The sequence below is a fragment of the Neodiprion virginianus genome, chromosome 1 (assembly GCF_021901495.1).
Source record: "Neodiprion virginianus isolate iyNeoVirg1 chromosome 1, iyNeoVirg1.1, whole genome shotgun sequence".
Taxonomy (NCBI): domain Eukaryota; kingdom Metazoa; phylum Arthropoda; class Insecta; order Hymenoptera; family Diprionidae; genus Neodiprion; species Neodiprion virginianus.
This window is the reverse complement of record NC_060877.1, coordinates 31,854,474-31,875,024: the sequence shown is the minus strand read 5'-3', so window position 1 is coordinate 31,875,024 and position 20,551 is coordinate 31,854,474. Positions and strand designations below refer to the sequence as shown.

Genomic DNA, 20,551 nt, shown 5'->3' with positions numbered 1-20,551 from the left:
TTTTGAAACTGTTTTTCAATTTGTTACTTGATTTCTTTCTATGAACTTATAGAAATGCTGATTCACAAAACGTGCAGTCTCAAACTACTAATAATCATGTACAAGTTTCTTTACTATTGCTAAAAGCTGATAATTTCATGATTTATTGGTATTTTATGTAAATGTTATGGAAAGTCATTATCTAAACATTTCTGTTGTCAACTGTGGAAAGAGTTTAGAATCGACTCCGGATTGCAAACCAAATCAGAAGAAACAACGTTTCTTCCATGACTTACTGCCCCTGGTGTCAGCAGTTTTGTGTCTCCCTGATGCTGCTAGGGCATTGTCAAGCTGTACCTCTTTCCTGATTAATTTTCGATATTCACAGCCAATAACGGAACGTACCCATAGTAACTAAAAGGAAGTCATTTTTATTGGATCATCAAAAAAAAAAAATTTAGAAAAAAATTAGGGTAACGTTGTCAACGCAGACTGAATTCTTGTATACGTATAGACATTGGTTTAACTTATCGATTCTATAGAGCTTTCAGCTCCTACCTGCCAAGCCAGTGACAGCTTAGAAAATATCCCTCACAACCAAATTGTAAATGGGCCAACCCGCGCACACACTTATTGGGAGATCTATACACATAATTTCTAATGATGGGGCAAAGTTCAGATGATCTGTATTTCTTCAAATCAACACCGAACGAAATATTAATGTTTCACAATAGAGAAAGAAAGGTTGAAGTTTAACTCCGTCGGCATTTGTCGACATGATTGTCGGTTTCACGGCTCGCTGAATTATTTTTAGTACTATATTTACTAACATTATATTTCGCAGTATTTTTTATCATTCGCATATATGATACATGAATTTTTATAGAGAAAACATAATTATCTGATCTTTGTAAATTCAAGTCACAGATAATTAATGCAATGCCATTGATTGTATCTATACATGGACGGTGCAACTAGATACTTAAATAAAATTCGAGTATCTAGTTTTATCATAATCAAATGTATTACAAGCTATTCTAAAGCTAACTGAGCACAATATATCTATACCATAAAGCCAGAGCCAAAAGTTGAGTATCCTTAGAACACGGATCAGAAATTTATTTCATCACATTCTCAGCAGATTTATTAAGGAATAAAGAATAACTAACATAAGGTTTTTTAACTTTGCAAGACATGATTACGTGAGAGGTATAGATCAGTAACAGTAAAAAGATATGGATCAAATTAACGAAAGCAGTATATTTTCAACAGACCTACTAGACCCTGGGGTTTTGAAAGTTATTTGAATTTGAAGAATCGGAAAGTCTTTACAACTGGATGCATGCAAGTTTATAGATACTGATAATGCGTAGGCAACTATTTTTATCTGTGTTCAATTATAGCGAGCAAACAGCCTTGCATAAATTCAATAATTGGAAACCTTACGATTTCACTTGTTGCAACGGTTGCACTAGTTTGATATATTCTATATTATAAGCTTGCGTTAAGTATATCATAAGATCAAACGTCAAACAAATGGCATTTCTCAAAGGATGATTTTCAAACCACAGATTGTCTGATTCTAATAGGTTTCTGGAATAGGTGGTCATTTACAGTGGAATATTATAATAAATTAATTTTTCATGTGTGCGCGGAAAGCCACGATTATGTATGTCAATAGGAACATAAGAATTACTAATTATTCATTAGATAGAAGCAAAATTATGATTTAATAATTGTAATTAACTTTATTACGAATTATGCCGTTCTGAGCCAGAGTCTTAACTGCACAGCACATCATATCTTGGGCATATTTCCTAATATTTTACAGTAGTACAAATTATTAGACCCAAATCACTTTCAGAAGTTAAAATAGAATAAATAAATAGTAATCGTAATTCACGATTTTCAATATCAATTACTTTCATTGATTTTTCATTCTGTTCATTGTGAAAATAACTAAACTAAGATTCAATCGCATCCTTCGCCACGAGATCGTAGTAGTGTAGAACTATTATCACACAGATGTCAAGTTTAGTTCCATTACACTTTGTTTGGCGCAAACGATAATAACATGTGAAAACTTAGTAAAAATGAAATTCCGGTTCTGAGGCTGCAAGGTACCGATTTTAATGTTATGTACAATTAGATTATTCTTGGATATTTATTAAATAATGCTATTTTGCATGTTTTCCGGTATAATATGTCAGTCTTGGATTGCTTTAGCCAAAAATAGGTAAAATATTCTTTAAAGAAAACTTTTCACAATTGTCAACAGATGGTGGAAATGACACTTTAATAACTAAATGACTGCCTATTATCAAATTTCCATCACATACTATTGTGCTCAGAATATCCTTTACTAGAATTTCATTCCTCAGAAAAGCGAGAATAAAAATAACTCAAGCATTATAATTTATAATTGTGATGTAACATTCATTATGCATGTATGTAAAACAAATTTTAGAATTTCTGGCACAACCTTAAATGAACTGAACACATTAATCAATCAAACGTGATACAGAATTTGATACATTCCCCAAGACATATGTTAAACATTCTTCGTTCTTAATATGTAAGAATAAACAAATGTTCTGTGTCATGCCCTCCATCTCGACATATGTACATGTATATTTCATATGCACTTTAGTGTTCAATGATACATGCATACGTGAATGCTTAAATGGGACATTTTCTGTCAGTTCAGCCATTTTTTGTGAAACTCTCTCAGATATCATTCATAATTGACCATATTTTGGTACTATTTGAAAGGAGCCTTGGTATGTATTTTTCACATTAAATTTTCAAATCACTTCTGTCGGCATATGAATTTTTCTTCTGTAACTTATATAACTTCAATTGAGCAAGACTGACAAAAAAGTTATTATGACCAAAAAATGTTTGTTTTCTCTGAATTTTATAAGGCATTAGGTCTTATGTTGATTTTCAATTAACTTTGTATAATCTATAGAGATACGTAAAAAAAAATATAAAACACTAGGCATGATGGGCATCGACTACATAAGGGAATAAAATTTTTTCTTATAAGTCTTAGCATCAAATCGCATCTGTCCGACCATATGTGTCACACCGTCAACACGTAAAACTTTCCCGAATTGTTTTAGTAATAAAAATATATTGACACAATGGTTCGTCTAATGCGATTTTGTACTGAGACTTTAGAAGAAAATTTTTTTAACTACATCAAATGACCATTACCCACGTTGCCAATTTTTCTATAGGTTTTTTTACATATCTCAATGAATTATATAAAATTAAGAGTGACATTGAAGATGTCCGTTTGTGTGAAGAAATTTGATTTGAATTTTTCTTGTGCTCAAAACAGACTAAGCGAATCCAAATTGTATGAATTACAAAAAAAAAATCGACCTCCCGAAAGAAGTGATCTAAGGATCGCAAAATAAAATTATGCAGATTACTTTCAAGTAGTAGTAAAATAGATCAATTGTAAGTGATATTCGACAGGGTTTGAAAAAACTGCCTGAACTGATGGAGAACACCTCATATACGAATTTTTAACCTAAGTGCTACCTTTTTTGACACTTATTCTTTGTTTACAAGACCATAGAGATTGTAAAGCGTTATGATTTTTCAATAAAATAGTTTGATTTTGTGTTACAATTTAGGATGTTTGTATTTTTTCTCTGATCAAAAAAATTCATATTTCATACCTTTAAATTAACCAACCTTTTTACAATATGTTTCATAAATGTTTAATAATAATAATAGTAATAATAATAATAATAATAATAATAATAATAATAATAATAATGTAGTTAAAAACTTATTTACAATTCACCGATCGTTTAAGTATTTATAAACTGTGATCGCTAAAACCGGAATATATCAATTTAAATAGTTTCTTTGTACAAAATTACACTACGAACCAACAGATGTCCATCTGAGCAAACCTAACTACCTAGCCACATTTACAATTATGAATTACATTGTAGGTTCACTTATTTATTTCTATTCTATTGGAAAGTATGTAATTAGTTTTATAATTATTGCCATTGCGAAAAATAAAATGGTATATATTTTAAGAGTCGTTATAATTGAATGTTATTCGATGCACACCATTCAACGTGGTAAACTGGTGAGCTCTAAGTGAACAAAAAATTAAGCATAATGTGATTGACACTTATTGTTAGTACCAGTATGGTAACAAGTAAATAAATAACATATTTTCGTTTGGATCACTAAACTAAAAAAAAAAAAGAAAAAAAAAATAGATTAGAAAACAAAAAATTTAATTAAATTAAATAATAGAAAAAAAATGTAAGGAACAATACTTAAGTATATATAAATGGCATTTTTTCGGCAAATACAGTGGTATAAACCGTCGTTGCTTCTGGTATGGGTAGAGCTTAACTCTGGTTAAGCATAATGACGTCCCACTAAAACGCTCTGGTTCGTTCTGTTCGTGATTAAAGGCACGAAATATTGGGAAGAAGACTCAAACGTAGAAATGAATTCCAAAGTTTTATCAGTATTTAACAATTTCTTCCCCATATTCGTCGATACACTCAACATATTTCATGTTTAATTCCCGATCGTATGTTCACCTGTATTTAAATTTCGGCTCAGAGACCGCCCTGATTCTAGTTCAACCCGTTTCGACCATGCTACAGAGTAGGGTTTATTCTGATTTATACCAAAACCGCTTGCTCCGCCCCTACCAGAAAGTACCAGAGTCGCGAAAACGCGTTTGGTACCGTTTGGTACACTTTGGTTGCTATACCAGTGCTCGCCAAAAAATGCCTAATATTAGATATTATTGGTTACACCAAAGTCTCAGTTGTTTGGAACTCTTATCACCTCAGATTGTACTATATAAGATCATCGACTCTGGATTGACTTTATAGATATAGCTGCCATTTTCTGAACTGATAATATACATATATAATAATTGGGTTTAAATAAATATTATCCTCAAGATTACTACCACGTTGATGATTGCATACATTTGACTCAACAGCAAGGTCGCTAGAAGAGATCACAATTTTCCAATTGGCATGACACTATTATTATTACGTTTCCAGGATGTTTTGTTTCATGTTACTTTTATACTATTATCAAATGATTATACGATTATTTCTCAGGCAGTTGTGCCACCGATTACTAATTTATTTAATAAAACACACAACTCCATGTAGTCTAGAGACCTTGTTGAACAGAACTTACTTAACGAACTTTCTTGTAGGGGGGTCACGAGCCAAGAATACTCCTCACAGCTTGATCTAATGCAGCATCTTTAGATTCGCTGTTCTGGGAGGTTGATGTGGTTGCAGGGAGGGGGGGTGGAGGAAGAGGGTTTGACGGGCCTTGCTTCAGATTCAAAATGCTGTCTATTGCCGATTGAACCTGCGCAGTTATATCGTCGTTATCGTTGTCATTATCGTTGGAGAGATGCATTGGTGGTGGACATTGGGCCTGAGAAGTCAAAACTAGTCCGTCTAAACTGTCTGCATCTTCTAATAGATCTCTTTCTAAATCTGTGGCACCGCTCCAGCGGCGTGCCGTAACAGGGACTGTCTCGCAAGAATTTTTCAAAATTAGACCCGAACTCACTACACTACCACGATATTCACCATTGGCTCGCGTCCTTTCACTCCTCGATGTCCGTGTCATCGCACTACTATTGTTACCACTGTTTTTACATTTTGAGCTGTCACCAGATGTGGGATATACACCTAATTCCTTTTGTATTTCAAGCCACTCATCGTAATCTCCACTTGTACAACTCAATGGTTTTATCAGAGGTTTGGTATCTTCATCCATCTCTGAATAGTCATCTTCTAGTTCTCGCTTGACAGCTACATTAGCAGGCATTGGCAGAGGTTTTACATCGTCCGCTAGGCCAGGCTCAACTTTTGGAACCATAGGTTTCTCCTCCTTTTTAAAGTCTTCTACAGTTTAGATAATAAACGATTATGACAATATAAATAAAACTCTTGTTACTTTTTAAACAAGAAGCTTGTGACTGAAGAATGGAAACATGAAATTTAAAAAAGTAAGCTTCACACCAAAACTGACACAAAAGTATGAGAATATAAAAAACTTTTGGCAATAACTCGTACCATTGGCTTTAGCCTCCTGTTCTCGGAGTCTACTTAAGATGCTCTGCTCCTCGGCAACAAATGTCCGATCAATCATCATCAATTCCGAAGTTCTCACCTCTCGCTAAATACAAAAGATTTTTATTGCAGAACATAGCTACAAAATAATGTGATTAGTAGTTGACTTTGTCAGGAAGATATACTCACCATGCTTTCCATAAGTAACAGGTACGTATATTTATTCATCATAGAGTTAAATTTGCTTAATAGATGTTTAGCTGTCTCCTCAAATATTTCGTCCGCTTTTGCCAGATCCTTTGAACTAAGCACTTGCTCATTGAAACAGTGATATCTAATCAAACGCTTACATGCGTCAGATTTACTACTAAATGGACTATTCATATCTGGGTTTATTGCACCATTTTGGTCTATTTTCAACTGTTGTTCCAGCCTAATAAGGAAAATGACATAAAATAATTATCCAATTTATAGATGACGGAAAGTTTATACAAGCTTTCCATCAAGAAATATTACAAGAAATAATTTTTTATGGAAAACTGATGGCAATTAGTTTTGTACTTGTGATGCAATGTGATGTAATGATTAGTGAAATTATAACTGTAATACTCACAAATCACTGCGATTCATTTGTCGACAAATTGGACTTGAGGCAGGCCTTTTGACAGCTTGTCGTGGGCTTACCAAGGGCGAACTATTATTTCCTGGAGTATTTAATTGTTTAATCTGGCACTGGGATGAACTTATATTCACTGGGCTTTGATTTTGTTGAGGACATTTTGACGCAATTCTGGGTGAATTAGATGAGACCTGACTGACAGGAGATCCAATTTGAACTTGGATTTGAATTTGCGATGGTATTTCCTGTTTGATTGGACTGAGCGTTTGTATATTAGGTTTCACATCTAACGGATCCGTTTGACATTGCGTTGACAGTTGTACAGTTATTTGTTGAGACAGTGTTTGATTTTGTAAACTACTTTGTGCTGAACTCGTCATGTCATTCAACCCAGAATATGGTGTTGTGCTTGTACTTGATTGACTCGGCATCGGTTGACTTTGATTCTCATAAAATTTATGCTGTTTCGACTCAACTGGACTCATATTTTGATGATGAACCGTCTGGGCAGATTGTGGCTGAATATTTTGCTGTCCCTGTAATATTTCCAAATTGTCGGTATGAGTAAGTAATGTGAATGATTCAATGAATTTGTTTTAAAAATTGAAGTTACACAGGTGATGAGACTTACTGTAAGTTGCGCCTGTGTTAGATTGCCGACAAAAGCAGTACTAACACTACTTGGAATATTAAGTGATGTAGAATTTGGAATTGGAGTATTCGAGGTGGTAGCCAAAGAAGGATTGCTAAACGTCTGTGTTTGAGCTGTCGATGTTTGATTTTTGCAAACGCTTGATGACTGAGAAGTAGGTACCGAGGTTGATACAACATTAACACTCATAGTTGACTCAGCTCCCTGAAACAACACATTTCATAAAAATTCGTATTGTATATATTATAGTAAACCGATTCAACGAAATATATTTACGCGAAAAAACTGAAGTTAATAATACAATGTAGTAAATTTGTTCTGTAATGATAGTAAATGTTATTTTATTCTCATACTCACACTGCTTACTGGGTGAGAAGTGCTGCTGATAACTTTTCCGCTGGCAAAAATTCTGCTCTGCTCGTGGTAGAGCTTCGTTAAAGCAAGCTGTTCAGCTTGATTATTGGGTTTATGTGCAAGGATTGCCTGTATTTGTGCTTGAATATTTTTCAGCATCTGCTGTTTTTGCACAGGCAATTGTATAGTTTGCACCCTTTGGACCAATTGTCCATTGGGTAAAATCAAATTTTGATTATTTGGCATTGGTGAAACTACAGAACCGTTAGTTGAAGTTGGCGGTAGTTCGGATTTGTTTGAATTTGTACTCTGAGCCATCAAACTTAAGTTTCCTTTATTAGTGCTATCACACAAGCTAGTTTTTTGAGTCGATGTTGTTGTTGTCATTGTAGTTCGAGATACCGCAACAGCTTTGGCAACCTATAAAACCAGGAAACGTCAATGTAAACCACAACTTTTTTCCGAAATTATATATCTTGAATAAAAGCGTGTAAACAGTAAATGTTGCATACATATTTCATGTTTTGAAGTTACATTCTCAATGAATTTACGGAAACCATAAGAGAAAGTTGAATATAATTCGAAGAATTTATGATGAAAAAGATTGCTTTAGATCTGAATTTCAGTTGAAAATTAATTAAAATAGAATTACCGATTGAAAACTGACGTTTTGAGCCGAAGTAATAGCGACCTTAACTTTCTTGGTAAGCTTGGCTTTCTTGGGTGCAGAACTAGTAGTTGTTGAATTATTTCCCAAACTTCTAATTTGCTGTTGATTTAGATTGTCAATAAATTGAGTTGGAAAACCTGAATTCTGTATTTGTATTTGTTGCGGCATTTGAGATGGTGCTGCTTGTACGACAATATTCTGGATATTGTTTTGTATCGTTGGTACTCCCCCTGAGCTGTTTACAATTATTTGACTAGTAGGTGTATTTATTTGTACACCTTGCAAATTCTGATTGTTGGAGTTTGGTTCTCCAATGACAATTTTCTGTGTTTGATTCTGGTTTTGGGTTTGCTGTGAGACATTCAGCTGTCCAGATAAAAATTGCTGCAATAACTGTTGACTTATAACTTGCATTTGCCCATTAGCATTAGCAATTAATAACTGATCGTTTGGGTTCAAGTTACTCAGAGCATTCAGAATTTCAGGTGTAATTTTCGGAGCATTATTGAATATACTTGTTGCAGCAGAATTCATCGTATTGGTACTGGATGCTTGAACCTTCTGAAGGTCAGTCTGCTGCATATTTCTCTGACAAGGAGAATTTGAGATCAAAATTTTCTGTTGTTGCACGTTGTTTGTACCACTTTGAGAATTAGGTGACTGTAAATTTTCTGAACAGTTCGTATTCACATATGCCATCTTGTGCTGTTTCAGACTGACATTTTGAGAATCAGTAGTTAAATTTTGTTGTTTATTATTCGTTGTTCCATGTTGCAAATTATTGGGTGCATTTTGATTAACAATATTGGCTGAATTATGATGTAAATCACTGGCAATATTACAATGCAAACTTTGTTCCAAGTGTTGTTGAGTAGCAGGTGCATTTTGTTGTGAAATACTATTTTGGTGTTGTTGCTGTTGTTGTGCGCTAGCAGCAGTGCTTTGGTGTACATTTTTGCTAGTATTTTGCTGACCACTTGTAGAAATATTTTGTTGCATGTTATTAACAGAATTTAACGGAATATTTTGTTGTAAATTGCTACTAGTATTGGGATTTTGTTGGAAGATGTGCTGTACATTTTGGTTCTGCAACAGTTGACCAGTTTGTGTTGTTTGCTGGTTACATTGAGTCTCTTGCTGCATATTAATTTGCTGTATCGACTGCGCATTTTTTGGAAGCAGATTAACTAATTGAGAGTTTACCTGCATCGAGTGAGTACTCTGCATGGGCTTTTGTGTACCATGACCAGTATGCTGGGAATATTTAACAGTTTGTTGCGGACTCAATTGTACAGAGGAATTAGTGACTCGATTCTGAGTTACATTCTGGGTTTGCAAGTTACGTCCATGTTGTTGATTAGGAGCAACAGGTTGGCCAGTGTTTGGAACTCGTTGATTCGTTTGAACTTGGAATTTTGGGCAAACCATTGAAAATTTTTGGGATGAAACTTCACCAGATAATTGTATATTGGGATTAGAATGCTGATGGCTATGTAGATTAGTATTCGATGTTTGGGCAGTTTTTGTAGTATTTGACATGCTATTAATATTCAAATTCATGGACAGTTGCACGTTCGAATTCTGCATAGAGTTTGCATGACTTTGCGAGTTCAAACTTGGACATATTTGGGTATTCTGATTTGCGGAATTACTCAAATTGCTTTGCATATTCAAATTCTGGGAAATCTGTAATTGCTCAGGACTCGTCGACAGGGTAACATCCTGACAATTTGTTGGACTGGTAACTGCCGCTTGAGGTTGGTTCGATCCTTGATTTGCTGTAGCCAAAGGTGATTTCTCAAATTTCTGCCTACTGTGCGATTGCATCTGTATCATTGGTTGATTGTGTCCAGTATTTTGTGGTGATCCTGATGCCTGACCAAGAAGTTGAGATATTATTTGCGAATTTTGTCCACCACCTTGAGTCAATGAGCGAATTAATGCCTGAGCTGTGGCTGCATCAATTTCTGGATGATTGGGTTCTGGTGTGTGATGCAAGATGAACTTGCCGTCTTCGCCGACAGCAAGTCTCAAATGTCCAGAAATGGGATTTTGCACAGGTGTTTGTAACTGTGCTAACAACTGACTATTCCGACTATTCTGGTTACTCTGAGTTTGTGTATTAACGTTAATCGTATTACAAATTGATACTTGTGTCAAAGCTGAACCTAAGCTTTGATCAATACTTTGTTCAATTTGCATTTGATTGGATGTTTCTGACTCAGTAACTAAATCTGTATCAAACATGTCATCGTCATCGCCAATTCCAGATATTTTCATGATACTTGCCAAATCTAACTTTGGTGGTTCCTCATCTTTTCTTTTGGCCTTTTTCTTTTTCTTTGCTTTCTTTTTAGGCGGAGGTAATAAATTATGATCAACTGTATGAGTATTTGACGAATTATTCGAAGTATTTGCATTTGTCACTTGTGTAAGTTGTGTCTGGGGGCTTTGCACCATGGTGTTTTGTATTACTATCGGATTACCTCCACTATTTGCTGGAAATAAAAAGGATCGAGTGACATTATTCACTGATGTATCGCACACCATATATATATTGTTATTTTTACTTTGTAAAAGAATGTTTTATTTTCTATAACTATTGATAATGTCTTTCGCTCATAGCAAACTTACGAGGAGCTGGACTATTTTGGTTATGCCTCAAAACAGGGGGTGGAGGTGGCGGAAAACCGTTAGGTACAGCAAAAAATGCTGGGGCCAAGCCCTGTAGCTGCATTCCCTGAGCTGTCACGACACGAACCAGTTGTTGTTGGGTCAGCTATAATTTTGAAGCGAAAGAATTTTTGCCAATTTCGGATGAGTGTATTAGAAAAACAACACGCTCAGCAATTATCATCGCTCCACTATCATGTCCACCTAGGTTATAGGTTTGGTTTTCTTAAAAAGAACAGGCGCATGCATAACACACACATAACACAGTCTTAGTTTCATTACCAGTTCAGATTGAAAAGTAATGACTGAAAAGTTTACCGAATCCAAAACTCGACCTTGTAAATAGTGTTGAGTAAGACATGGATATGAAAAAATTCTGTTTAATGGGGAAAAAATTTGTCCGGATTATCTATACCGCATGTCGTTTAAAGCATAATACATGAACATCACATTTTACCTACTGCAAAAAGTGTACCCTCATAGTAAGAATAATCTTACTGTAAACTTAATATCATTGCTGGGAACTGAAAGTGTAAACTATCGATAATTAGTGATTGAAAAGTTTTAATGAAGTCGGAATTAGAAATGGTCGTCTTCTTGATATGTTACATTCTGTACACTGACGGTATTAATGAATAATGTTCAATATTAGTACATCCATCCACTATTCAAGTATCAGCTCAAAGACTGTTCGAGAAAAACAAAATAAAAAATAACGTGAATGACATGCTGGCAGGTAAATACATTAATTCCATGAATTGTCGAAATGACAAGCTTGTAAGCTGATTGTAAGCAATGATGATAGCAACAAAATCCAAATGACTAGTAAATACATGAATGCATTATGGTGGGTACATTCATTCAATAGTAATTTTCGTGCAATGTTGACGAATGAATGAAACCATCACCTGTGCGGTATGCGTTTGTTGTTGGGCATTCGTAGGTGTCCGTAGGATCAATTGAACACCACCGGGCTGCTGCTGAACGATAACAGGCCCTGAAGACGGTAGAACCTATGCACCAAACCCAATTACAGTGATCAACACCCACAAGTTTTGGTTGGAGAAAGCATATTTTCAAAACTTTTGAAATATTAAAAACATTTGTACAAGATATTGAAAGCAAAGCGCTGAAATGTATGTCATAATGTGATACAATGTGAAACAATCTGAGATAAAAATGTAAGAATGTTACTGTATAATGCATTACACAAACCTATGAATAGGTCTGTGATTTCTGCAAATAAACTGAACACTTGAAATAAAAAAATCAAATTCACGATTTGAATAAAAATCGAATACTCGGTTTTACACGTAATGGAGCAATTAAATCACATCCAAACAGCCGATATTTCTATGGGGATATCCAATTGACATTTGAAAGAAGCGTTATATGGTTCTTATGATGATAAAATTAGTATTTGGGCGCAATGATATTTATGGATCCCCAAACCCTAGCATGAAGATGAACCAGTAAAATACACATCAATAAAATAAGGAATGAAACTTGTCGTCAAGATTAGTATTGAGGTGACATAATAACCTGGTTCAGCAAGAGTGGACCTTGCGCTGTAGGAATCATGGTAGCTGTTGTGGCGTTCGTCTGAGGACCAGTAAGAACCAACTGTGGTTGAGATTGTTGTGGAACCTTTTATAAAAGAAGTGGTATTACAACATATACTGTAGCAAATTATGCAAAAATTATGAAAAATAAGGTGGACATATCGACGTCACGAAATATTCAGATATTTGACAGGAATTAAATATGTATGTTTGCCAAGTATGCTAACACAGATAAAAATATTTCATCAAATGTTTCTATTACTTATATATTATATTTGACGTTGTCATTAATCAAGACTTCCTCTACCAGTACTAAGTGAATAATGAAGAGCAATGTATGTACACTTTTCGTGAAAGAAAACGCTGTGATTAAGAATTTGGCTATGGACTTCAGATTTGAAAACGGTACGATTATGCATAACTTTAAATGTTTATAGATTTTTACCTTCTGGGTTAACATTGCCTTAAATATTTTCAACATATCATTTGAAATTGTCAATTACATACGATTAATTGTTACATATTGGTTCTGAACCTATTTATATGCATAATAAATTCAGATTGTACATGAGCATCATTCACCTGACTCGTAACAGTGTTGGTGGTTCGCTGTTGTTTTGGCTGTGTAACACTAGCTTGCTGATTTGGAGGCTTAGGCAAAATTTGTGGTGGTTGTTTGGTTGGTTTGGTGGTGGCAATTTGAATTTGTTGATTTCCAATCAAGTGAGTCCTCGTCACTAATTGAGTAGGAGTGGGTTGGTAATTTTGTGGATTACCATGAATAATCTGTAGAACTTGCATCCCTTGTTGTAGTATTGGCGTATTGGATCTTACCTACAAATTAAATAGATTGTCATGAATGGTGGCTAATAGCTGATATTCGTACAACTCAAACTATCTTGATTTGTCAGGTTTCAGTCATTATTATCGAGAAACTCCAAGGAGATTAAAAAAAAAATACAACTCTTCAAAATATAAGAATCTTGTATCATATGAAGACATAAGGTAAATAGTTGTATAAGACTGTAAACAGAGACTAAATATTTCATTATTACTTATTGCAGGTGATGAATATTTCTTTCATTAAATGTGAATATATCGAACATATGATTTACCACTGGTGGACCAGGGCTGCCACCAGGCGCTGGACTTCTGTTATTCATAGCACTGCCAGCTCCTAAATGATGTGGACTCTTGGCAGGTGGATAAGGACTAGGCGCTGGGCTTTGAATGGGTCCGATACTCATTGGGCTTTGCATTGGGCTCTGCAGTTGGGTCCCAAAACTAGCATTTGGAGTTGAAATTGAAACAGGACTTGGACTGTTTCTATTTGATTGCATTGAATTAGATGCCGGGCTTCTTAGTAGAAGTCGGTTTGGACTCGGACTTGGTGTAGGTGGTGCTATATTTGAAGCAGGACTTTTCATTGGTATTGAAAAGGGGCTACCAGGCGAACTTATATTCTGACTTTGAATATTTTGCACATTCTTCACATTGTTTAAATTGCTCATTGCGTTCAAAGATGTATTAACACTATTTAGCGTTTGCGAAGAACTGAGAACAGGATTCAAATTCTGGGAAAATTGCCTCTGAGGGTGAAAAGTAGTTATGTGTGATGCATTCGAAGAAGTTATATGACTTATAGTGGAATTAGGGTCATTCGAAAGTGGGATATGCTGTAACGTTGAATTAGGAGCCTGGGAAACACCGGAGTGCATTGTTCCAGCATTTGTTAAATGCGTGATGTTTGATGCTTGAGTTATATTTGAGCTGCAAAGCGTAGGTACGCTAGATACTTGTGTGAACACACTTGAACTCGGTATGTGTGTAACACCGGAATTGGAAATATGTGAGATTGAAGAAACACTAGAATTTGAAGTCAGATGCGACACATTTGAACTAGGAATATGCGTAATGTTTGAACTCACAATATGTGGGGCTAAGCTCTGTATACTTTGAATGGTGGGAAACGAAAAGCTATTCGAATTGCTTGAACCTATGCTGCTTGGTGTCAAGCCACTATTTAAAGCGTTTAGAGTTTGACTGAGTCCTTGGTTTATGCTGGTTGTAGTCAAATTTGTACTTATACTTGGATTTAATGTCCCAAAATTAGAAACACTAGAATTCACATTGCTTAAATTTGTATTTAGAGTGTTTAGACCGGGATTCACATTCGGATTTAAACTTGTTAGTCCTTGATTAATACCAGATAATCCAGAGTTTATGGACGATAGTCCAGAGTTAACATTTGTTAAATCTTGACCAAGGCCTGCTAAACCAGAGTTGATATTATTCGTTGTCAAGTTCGAACTTAGACTCTGATTAATGGTGTTTAAACTTGAGTTTAGGGTATTTAGATTCGGATTTAGAGTTGTCAGACCTGGGTTTATGCCAGATAAGCCCAAGTTTAGGAGTGGATTTGATGTTGTAATTGCATTTGAAGTAAGAGACGTCAACGAGGTATTTAATAATGATAACGGCAGTCCCATATTAAGGCCCACCCCAAACGTGGGGGTGGCTGGGGGCAGGCCCATACCAGTCCCTGAGTGACCGAGGCCTCCTTGATTCAACTGGTTCAACTGATTTACATAAACTATGTGATTTCCATGGGTTGCTGATCCATTATTCTGCTCTTGCGCCTGCGAAACCGAAAAATCAATTCTTAAATTATGAATAATTACCAAGAAGGTGGTTACACCTCACAGGAAATTTGTGTGTCCAAATGAAAAATGAGTTGCATACTTCTATGTAAATGAGAAAGATTATATGACGTAATTCATTGCACGACATATAATATTGTTTCACTTTGACCAAAACTAAGTATGAGGTTTGCAAACATAGAGATTCTAAGTTTTGCCTAACTACACTTAAAAAAATAAAAATATTAAACTTTGATAGTGAACTAAACCCGTGCTGTGAAACTGTTCCTTCGAGTGGGAAAACTTTTTTAACAAAATCTCATTATAAGGTGTACGTTGGTACTTGGATCATGAATCAATGTATCATTTGCAGAAATAAAGGGAAACAAACAACTTACGTTATTTGACGGTTGTTGTAGGGCAAATGTTAGTGACTGACCAGTTGGATTGTGTGCTTGTAACTGCTGCAGCTGTTGCAACTAAAAGAAAATACGAAAATCAAAGATTAGTCGACACTGCCGATCTGTACGCAGTTTTCAAATACCATTGCATCGCTATTGACATGCTTGTGACAGTACCTGCTGATGCGTTAGTACAGCGACAGGATTATTACGACGTGCAGCTTGGGGGGGTGTAGAGGATACAGAGTCCCCGAGGAGAGGGCGTGGCTGAGGCTGCTGCATGCCCACGCAGCCCCTCGCAACTCCAGGCAGCCTTCAGCCACCTTTTCACCTTCGCCTTTGTATCCACGAGTCAAACCTGCAATTATACCAATGTAGAATTATTAAATTCATACATGGGATAATATAATAATGCATCAACTTTTAACAAAAATATTCATGCATATTTAGCAGCACAAGAATAAAGTATAGATTTTTTTTGCAATTCATGCTAGTGTGGTTCAAAAGTGGTTAGTGTTAATCTTCAACAGTTGGTAATAGGAATACGTTTAATTTGCTGCTGGTATCATCTTCTCTAATCAGTTATTCAAATTTAAAACACAATTCACAACAGAAAAGTTGATTTGAAAATATGAATATTTCATCTCACCTTGCTAATATATATCCAGCTATGTAATGCGAGTTTGCGTATTTGCGCTACGGCGCCACTCAACGCGTCTACGACCGACGTCTCCCGCTCCTGTCATCCATAAAACCTTGATGCTCACTTCGACTTTAATTGGTCAAACCGCAATTGAAATTATGTTATTTATTTATCCATTTAAGAACAATAGTGTCAGAGTTCTTCTGGTATATCTTGATTTTATTTTAAAAATCATTTATCACTGTATGTGTATCAACAATTCCTTATCGAATTGTTAATCATGTTTAAAAGGATTTTTATTATCCATTTAAGAACAATAATATCACTGTGTCTCGAGCATATTTAGATTTTAGTCTAAAGCACATTTGTAAGATTTCTTCCATTTAGATAACCTGTTTTATTTTCGCACTTCACTTGACAATAAAATTAATACCAAGACATGAACGAGAACTGGTTTTCGAGGTGACAGGGTTCGTAGGATACTCAACTGGGAATTTGGATTTTATCCTAAACCCAAAAGCCAAATATAATTAGCCGGCATCGTTCGAATCATTAAATATTTTCTCAAGGCTGATTGATCATTTGATTTGTGCATGTACTTTTAGGAATAGAGTTTGAAGCAAATTATATCCACTAAATATTTTTTACGATACACATGTACGTTGGTATATATATTATTCAGTTATTCTTTCTTCATACATTTCGAGTTTAGGCCTTGATCTCTCTTCTTTGCTGCAACAAACAACAAAACATGCATTAATTCCACCTGTTTATGATACCATCTTTGCACTGGATACCTACATGGCCATAATTACTAGCAATCTAGTTTAATAAGAGCATCAGTGAAATATAACAGTTTTTAAAAATCTAGTATGGTTCGATAGTGCGACATAGTTATATCGTGACAATACGCCATCATAACCTAAAAACATAACAGAACCTAGATTCAGAGATGGAGCAAGCTAGTATGTATAGAAGTATTTTTTCAATCAAGAGGAATAAAAATTTATTTTGGAAATAATTTTTCGTTAATCACGAAGACAATTGATGATAAATTAACGAAAAAATAGGCATTATATGAAGAAAGTTCATAGATAAATATTGCGATGTCGTTTATCGCAACTGCTGCAAGTACAGACTTATATCTGTGATGATAGAATTTGTAATAACAGAAATTTGTAGGTTATAACATCGATCATATGTGTGTGGCACGAGCAAAGCGCTCATCTGGGCTCACACGTATAAGAGACAGTAGCACACAAACAAAAACCGTGTGACAAGAGTAAACAAAAGAATATGGCAGAGTAAACGGTATTTAACTGAAACAATAGTCAAAAACAATTGGAGTTGTGATAAAATTGCTCCTATCATTAGTTACGTAGTAAAATGTGGGTAGCGTCCCATCAAAAATTGTCAATTTACCTCCGAATGTAGTTGCCCACTCGCTATCTAGTTCCCGCTATACACAGTCTGACGGGTTTGACACATATATCACGTTAAACATACGCTTGACACTTCACAGACAGTCATGGCTTGTTTATAGGCAGTTATTTACAAAAATAAGTAATAAATAAAAGGGGGAACTGCGTTTGCGACGAGCCAAAAAGCGTTTTCACTTCATGGGAACAACGGCCATCATGTATTTATCAAGGCTGCCATTAGAACGAGGCCATAAAATCCCAAAAATGCTCTTTAAATCGATTTGTCAAATTAATTTCCAATAGAACATACGTCAATAATATTTTCCAATATAGGTTCGAATAGGTAAGCATAACATGAGATCATTCGTAAATGCTAACGATCAATTAGGCTCTGAAACAATTATAAGTAATATATTTATACAATTTATTGCTTACCAACGTGTCAGGTGAAAATCACCAAAGTTCCGTTACCCGTGGCGGGAAAATCTGCCAATAAGATATCGAAGAAATAAAACAGGAAACATTGAAACTCGTTTCATTTACTCTCTTTCATTTCTACGCGCAATTGTTCATTAAAACAGAACTATATCAAATACAAGGTCATTACGCGTAAAGTCGTTATAACAGAATGAGATATGAAACAAAATTCTAACCTACGCTGACACGTTACAAAATAGCTTAAACACAATTTGCAAAATTAATTTTTTTGCATATACTGTTTACAACGCAATCAGTAGAATCTGAGCTTACAATCAATTTTAAATTAATTACATCGCATGTGCTGATTATTTAATTGAATAAATTAACACTTGATCCTTTACATAATTGAAATTTGATTTGAAACAGGTGATTCAACAAGGAGGTAATGATAAATAGCATATTAATACATTTTAGCAGTAATATGGCTTTTAAAATATAACAGATTTATATATAAATATAACAGAACAAATAGGACAGATTTACCGTGAAATAAATAATAGATTTGAATAATATTAGGACATTCATGTAGATAATCATACTTCATTATTCCAAATACATCAATGACTGAACTCTGCAAGCTATTCAATAAGTCCGTTACGTTAATCCTCGAAATTTTGCCTTCATACCAAAAGAGTGCAGATGGCCACGGATTTCATATCGGACGATTTTTTTCTCTGCATTTATTTCAAAGAGAAAGTATCTACGTGAAAAATATGTCCCCTTCTCTGCTGCTTATCTAAATGTCGGGCGATCTTTTTAAGGATCCCCTACCTGCCGTGAGGCCGTGAAAGTATGGCCAAGCCCTCGCCCTTATCGGGCAGCCAATGAAACCGAGCCGTTACTCGGATTGCATGTCCGCCATTGGCCAGGTAGCGCGAGGCACGTGGGGGTGAAATCGGAAGCCAAGAGTGGGAGAGTTGGCTACTCTCCAACCTAACTGAGAGTGGGGTACCACGCCACGCACACGAAGCCATTCACAACGCAACTCAGGGACACAACTATTTTGGGCATCACGTATTTGAGTGAAAATCTTGGATCTCCATTCACTCTTCAAAGAGAATTTTTCTACACTCGAGGCTTGCCCCATTATTATCCCATCGAAAACAAGGCATATCACTGATTGAACAAAAACATGTAAAAGAGTTCAATGTTTTTCCATTTAAACTGTGATATTTGATCATTGAGATTTACCGTCGTAAATACCCAAGGAGAATTGAATGTGATACGTGCAAATACACATTACTGCAACCTATCGGGAGAATTGCCATATAGGAGATAGCAGCCATTTATCAAAGAAAAAAATCGAATTGTACTTAAACTCTGATCGGATAATTAATTGAATGAAATCTATCCGGCATACCTTTGCGTGGAATATAGATATATTTCGACCTTAAAGTAATTGATTTAAACTAACGTTACTTCGAGAATCGAATCAGTATCAGAAGTAGACCTAATGGAGGGACCTGAATGGAGTAGCTACGAGACTGGCATAAAATGCATGCACGCACACAAGCCCAGCACGACGAGCAAACGTAAATAGCAGCATCACTAATCGAAAAACTATTCGCCCCGCGTGAGGAAAGTCCCTTTTTTTTTTGAGCATAGTACAGCGCGATACGAATACGCCCCACTGTAGCGAACGAAAAGCGAAAAACAGCTGACAGTCGCGGTAGCGACGTGCGAGACGGATGAACAAGTGAGCATCTACACCGGAAAATGGCCGCGCTACGAGAAATAAAACTGCGTCGCATCTGCAACGAAAATAGTTATAAACACTGGGAATCCTAATAAGCTTCATAAGGTCCCCCTAGGAGCCGTGCACAGCGTGAATGTAGAAGGAGAAACATGGCGGGTCCCCGTACAGCGAACTCGCCTAATAATACGAAAATCTAAAATAATTTCTAGTAAACACTCACCCATAGGATTCTTGTTAACGTGCCCCGAGCTACGGGGTCACCCCCCCTTAAAACACGGAAACAAACACTTTCATTGGTCCGACGCGGTAACGTCATAAACAATCAAACAAAACCTATTGCCTTCCCCCTCTACGGCAACTCGAAGATCACCACTTTAGTTCAGATTAGCGCCGCTATAGTTACCGCAATACACAAATGAATACTTTCGGCATTTATTGCCTTTTAATTGATTCATTCATTTATGTTTGTATGCGTGGCGTATCTAGCTGGTCAATCGTATTCCATTCAGTTTAGATTAACATAACCTTAAAAGTGTCCATGTTATAATGCTACTTCCTAACAGTATTCTCCATTTAATGAATCAGTGATTTGCCAACTTTTTTTGTTGAATAAATGCTAATTGCCTGTAATTAAAACTAAGTACGGTGGTCAGAATAATCAAAA

General features: G+C 35.6%; 1 protein-coding gene across 6 annotated transcripts; it reads right to left on the bottom strand.

Moving 5' to 3' along the window:
* Positions 1-1,707: 1,707 nt before the first annotated feature.
* Positions 1,708-20,431, bottom strand: LOC124307092 (protein PF14_0175). Of its 6 annotated transcripts, XM_046768472.1 has the most exons (17): positions 20,108-20,431; positions 18,147-18,197; positions 16,297-17,022; positions 15,825-16,005; positions 15,645-15,725; positions 13,723-15,246; positions 13,190-13,441; positions 12,588-12,692; positions 11,954-12,058; positions 11,007-11,151; positions 8,355-10,870; positions 7,706-8,122; positions 7,328-7,552; positions 6,691-7,232; positions 6,267-6,510; positions 6,081-6,183; positions 1,708-5,909 (listed from the first exon to the last, which is right to left on the bottom strand). In XM_046768472.1, the coding sequence occupies exons 4-17, from the start codon at positions 15,927-15,929 to the stop codon at positions 5,209-5,211; spliced, it is 7,065 nt and encodes a 2,354-aa protein (XP_046624428.1). In that variant the 5' UTR covers positions 15,930-16,005; positions 16,297-17,022; positions 18,147-18,197; positions 20,108-20,431; the 3' UTR covers positions 1,708-5,208. The 6 variants fall into 6 exon arrangements, with proteins under 6 accessions (XP_046624428.1, XP_046624436.1, XP_046624447.1 ...); XM_046768480.1 differs by lacking the exon at positions 18,147-18,197; XM_046768491.1 differs by lacking the exon at positions 20,108-20,431 and having other exon boundaries at positions 18,147-18,424.
* Between the last annotated feature and the right edge of the window lie 120 nt (positions 20,432-20,551).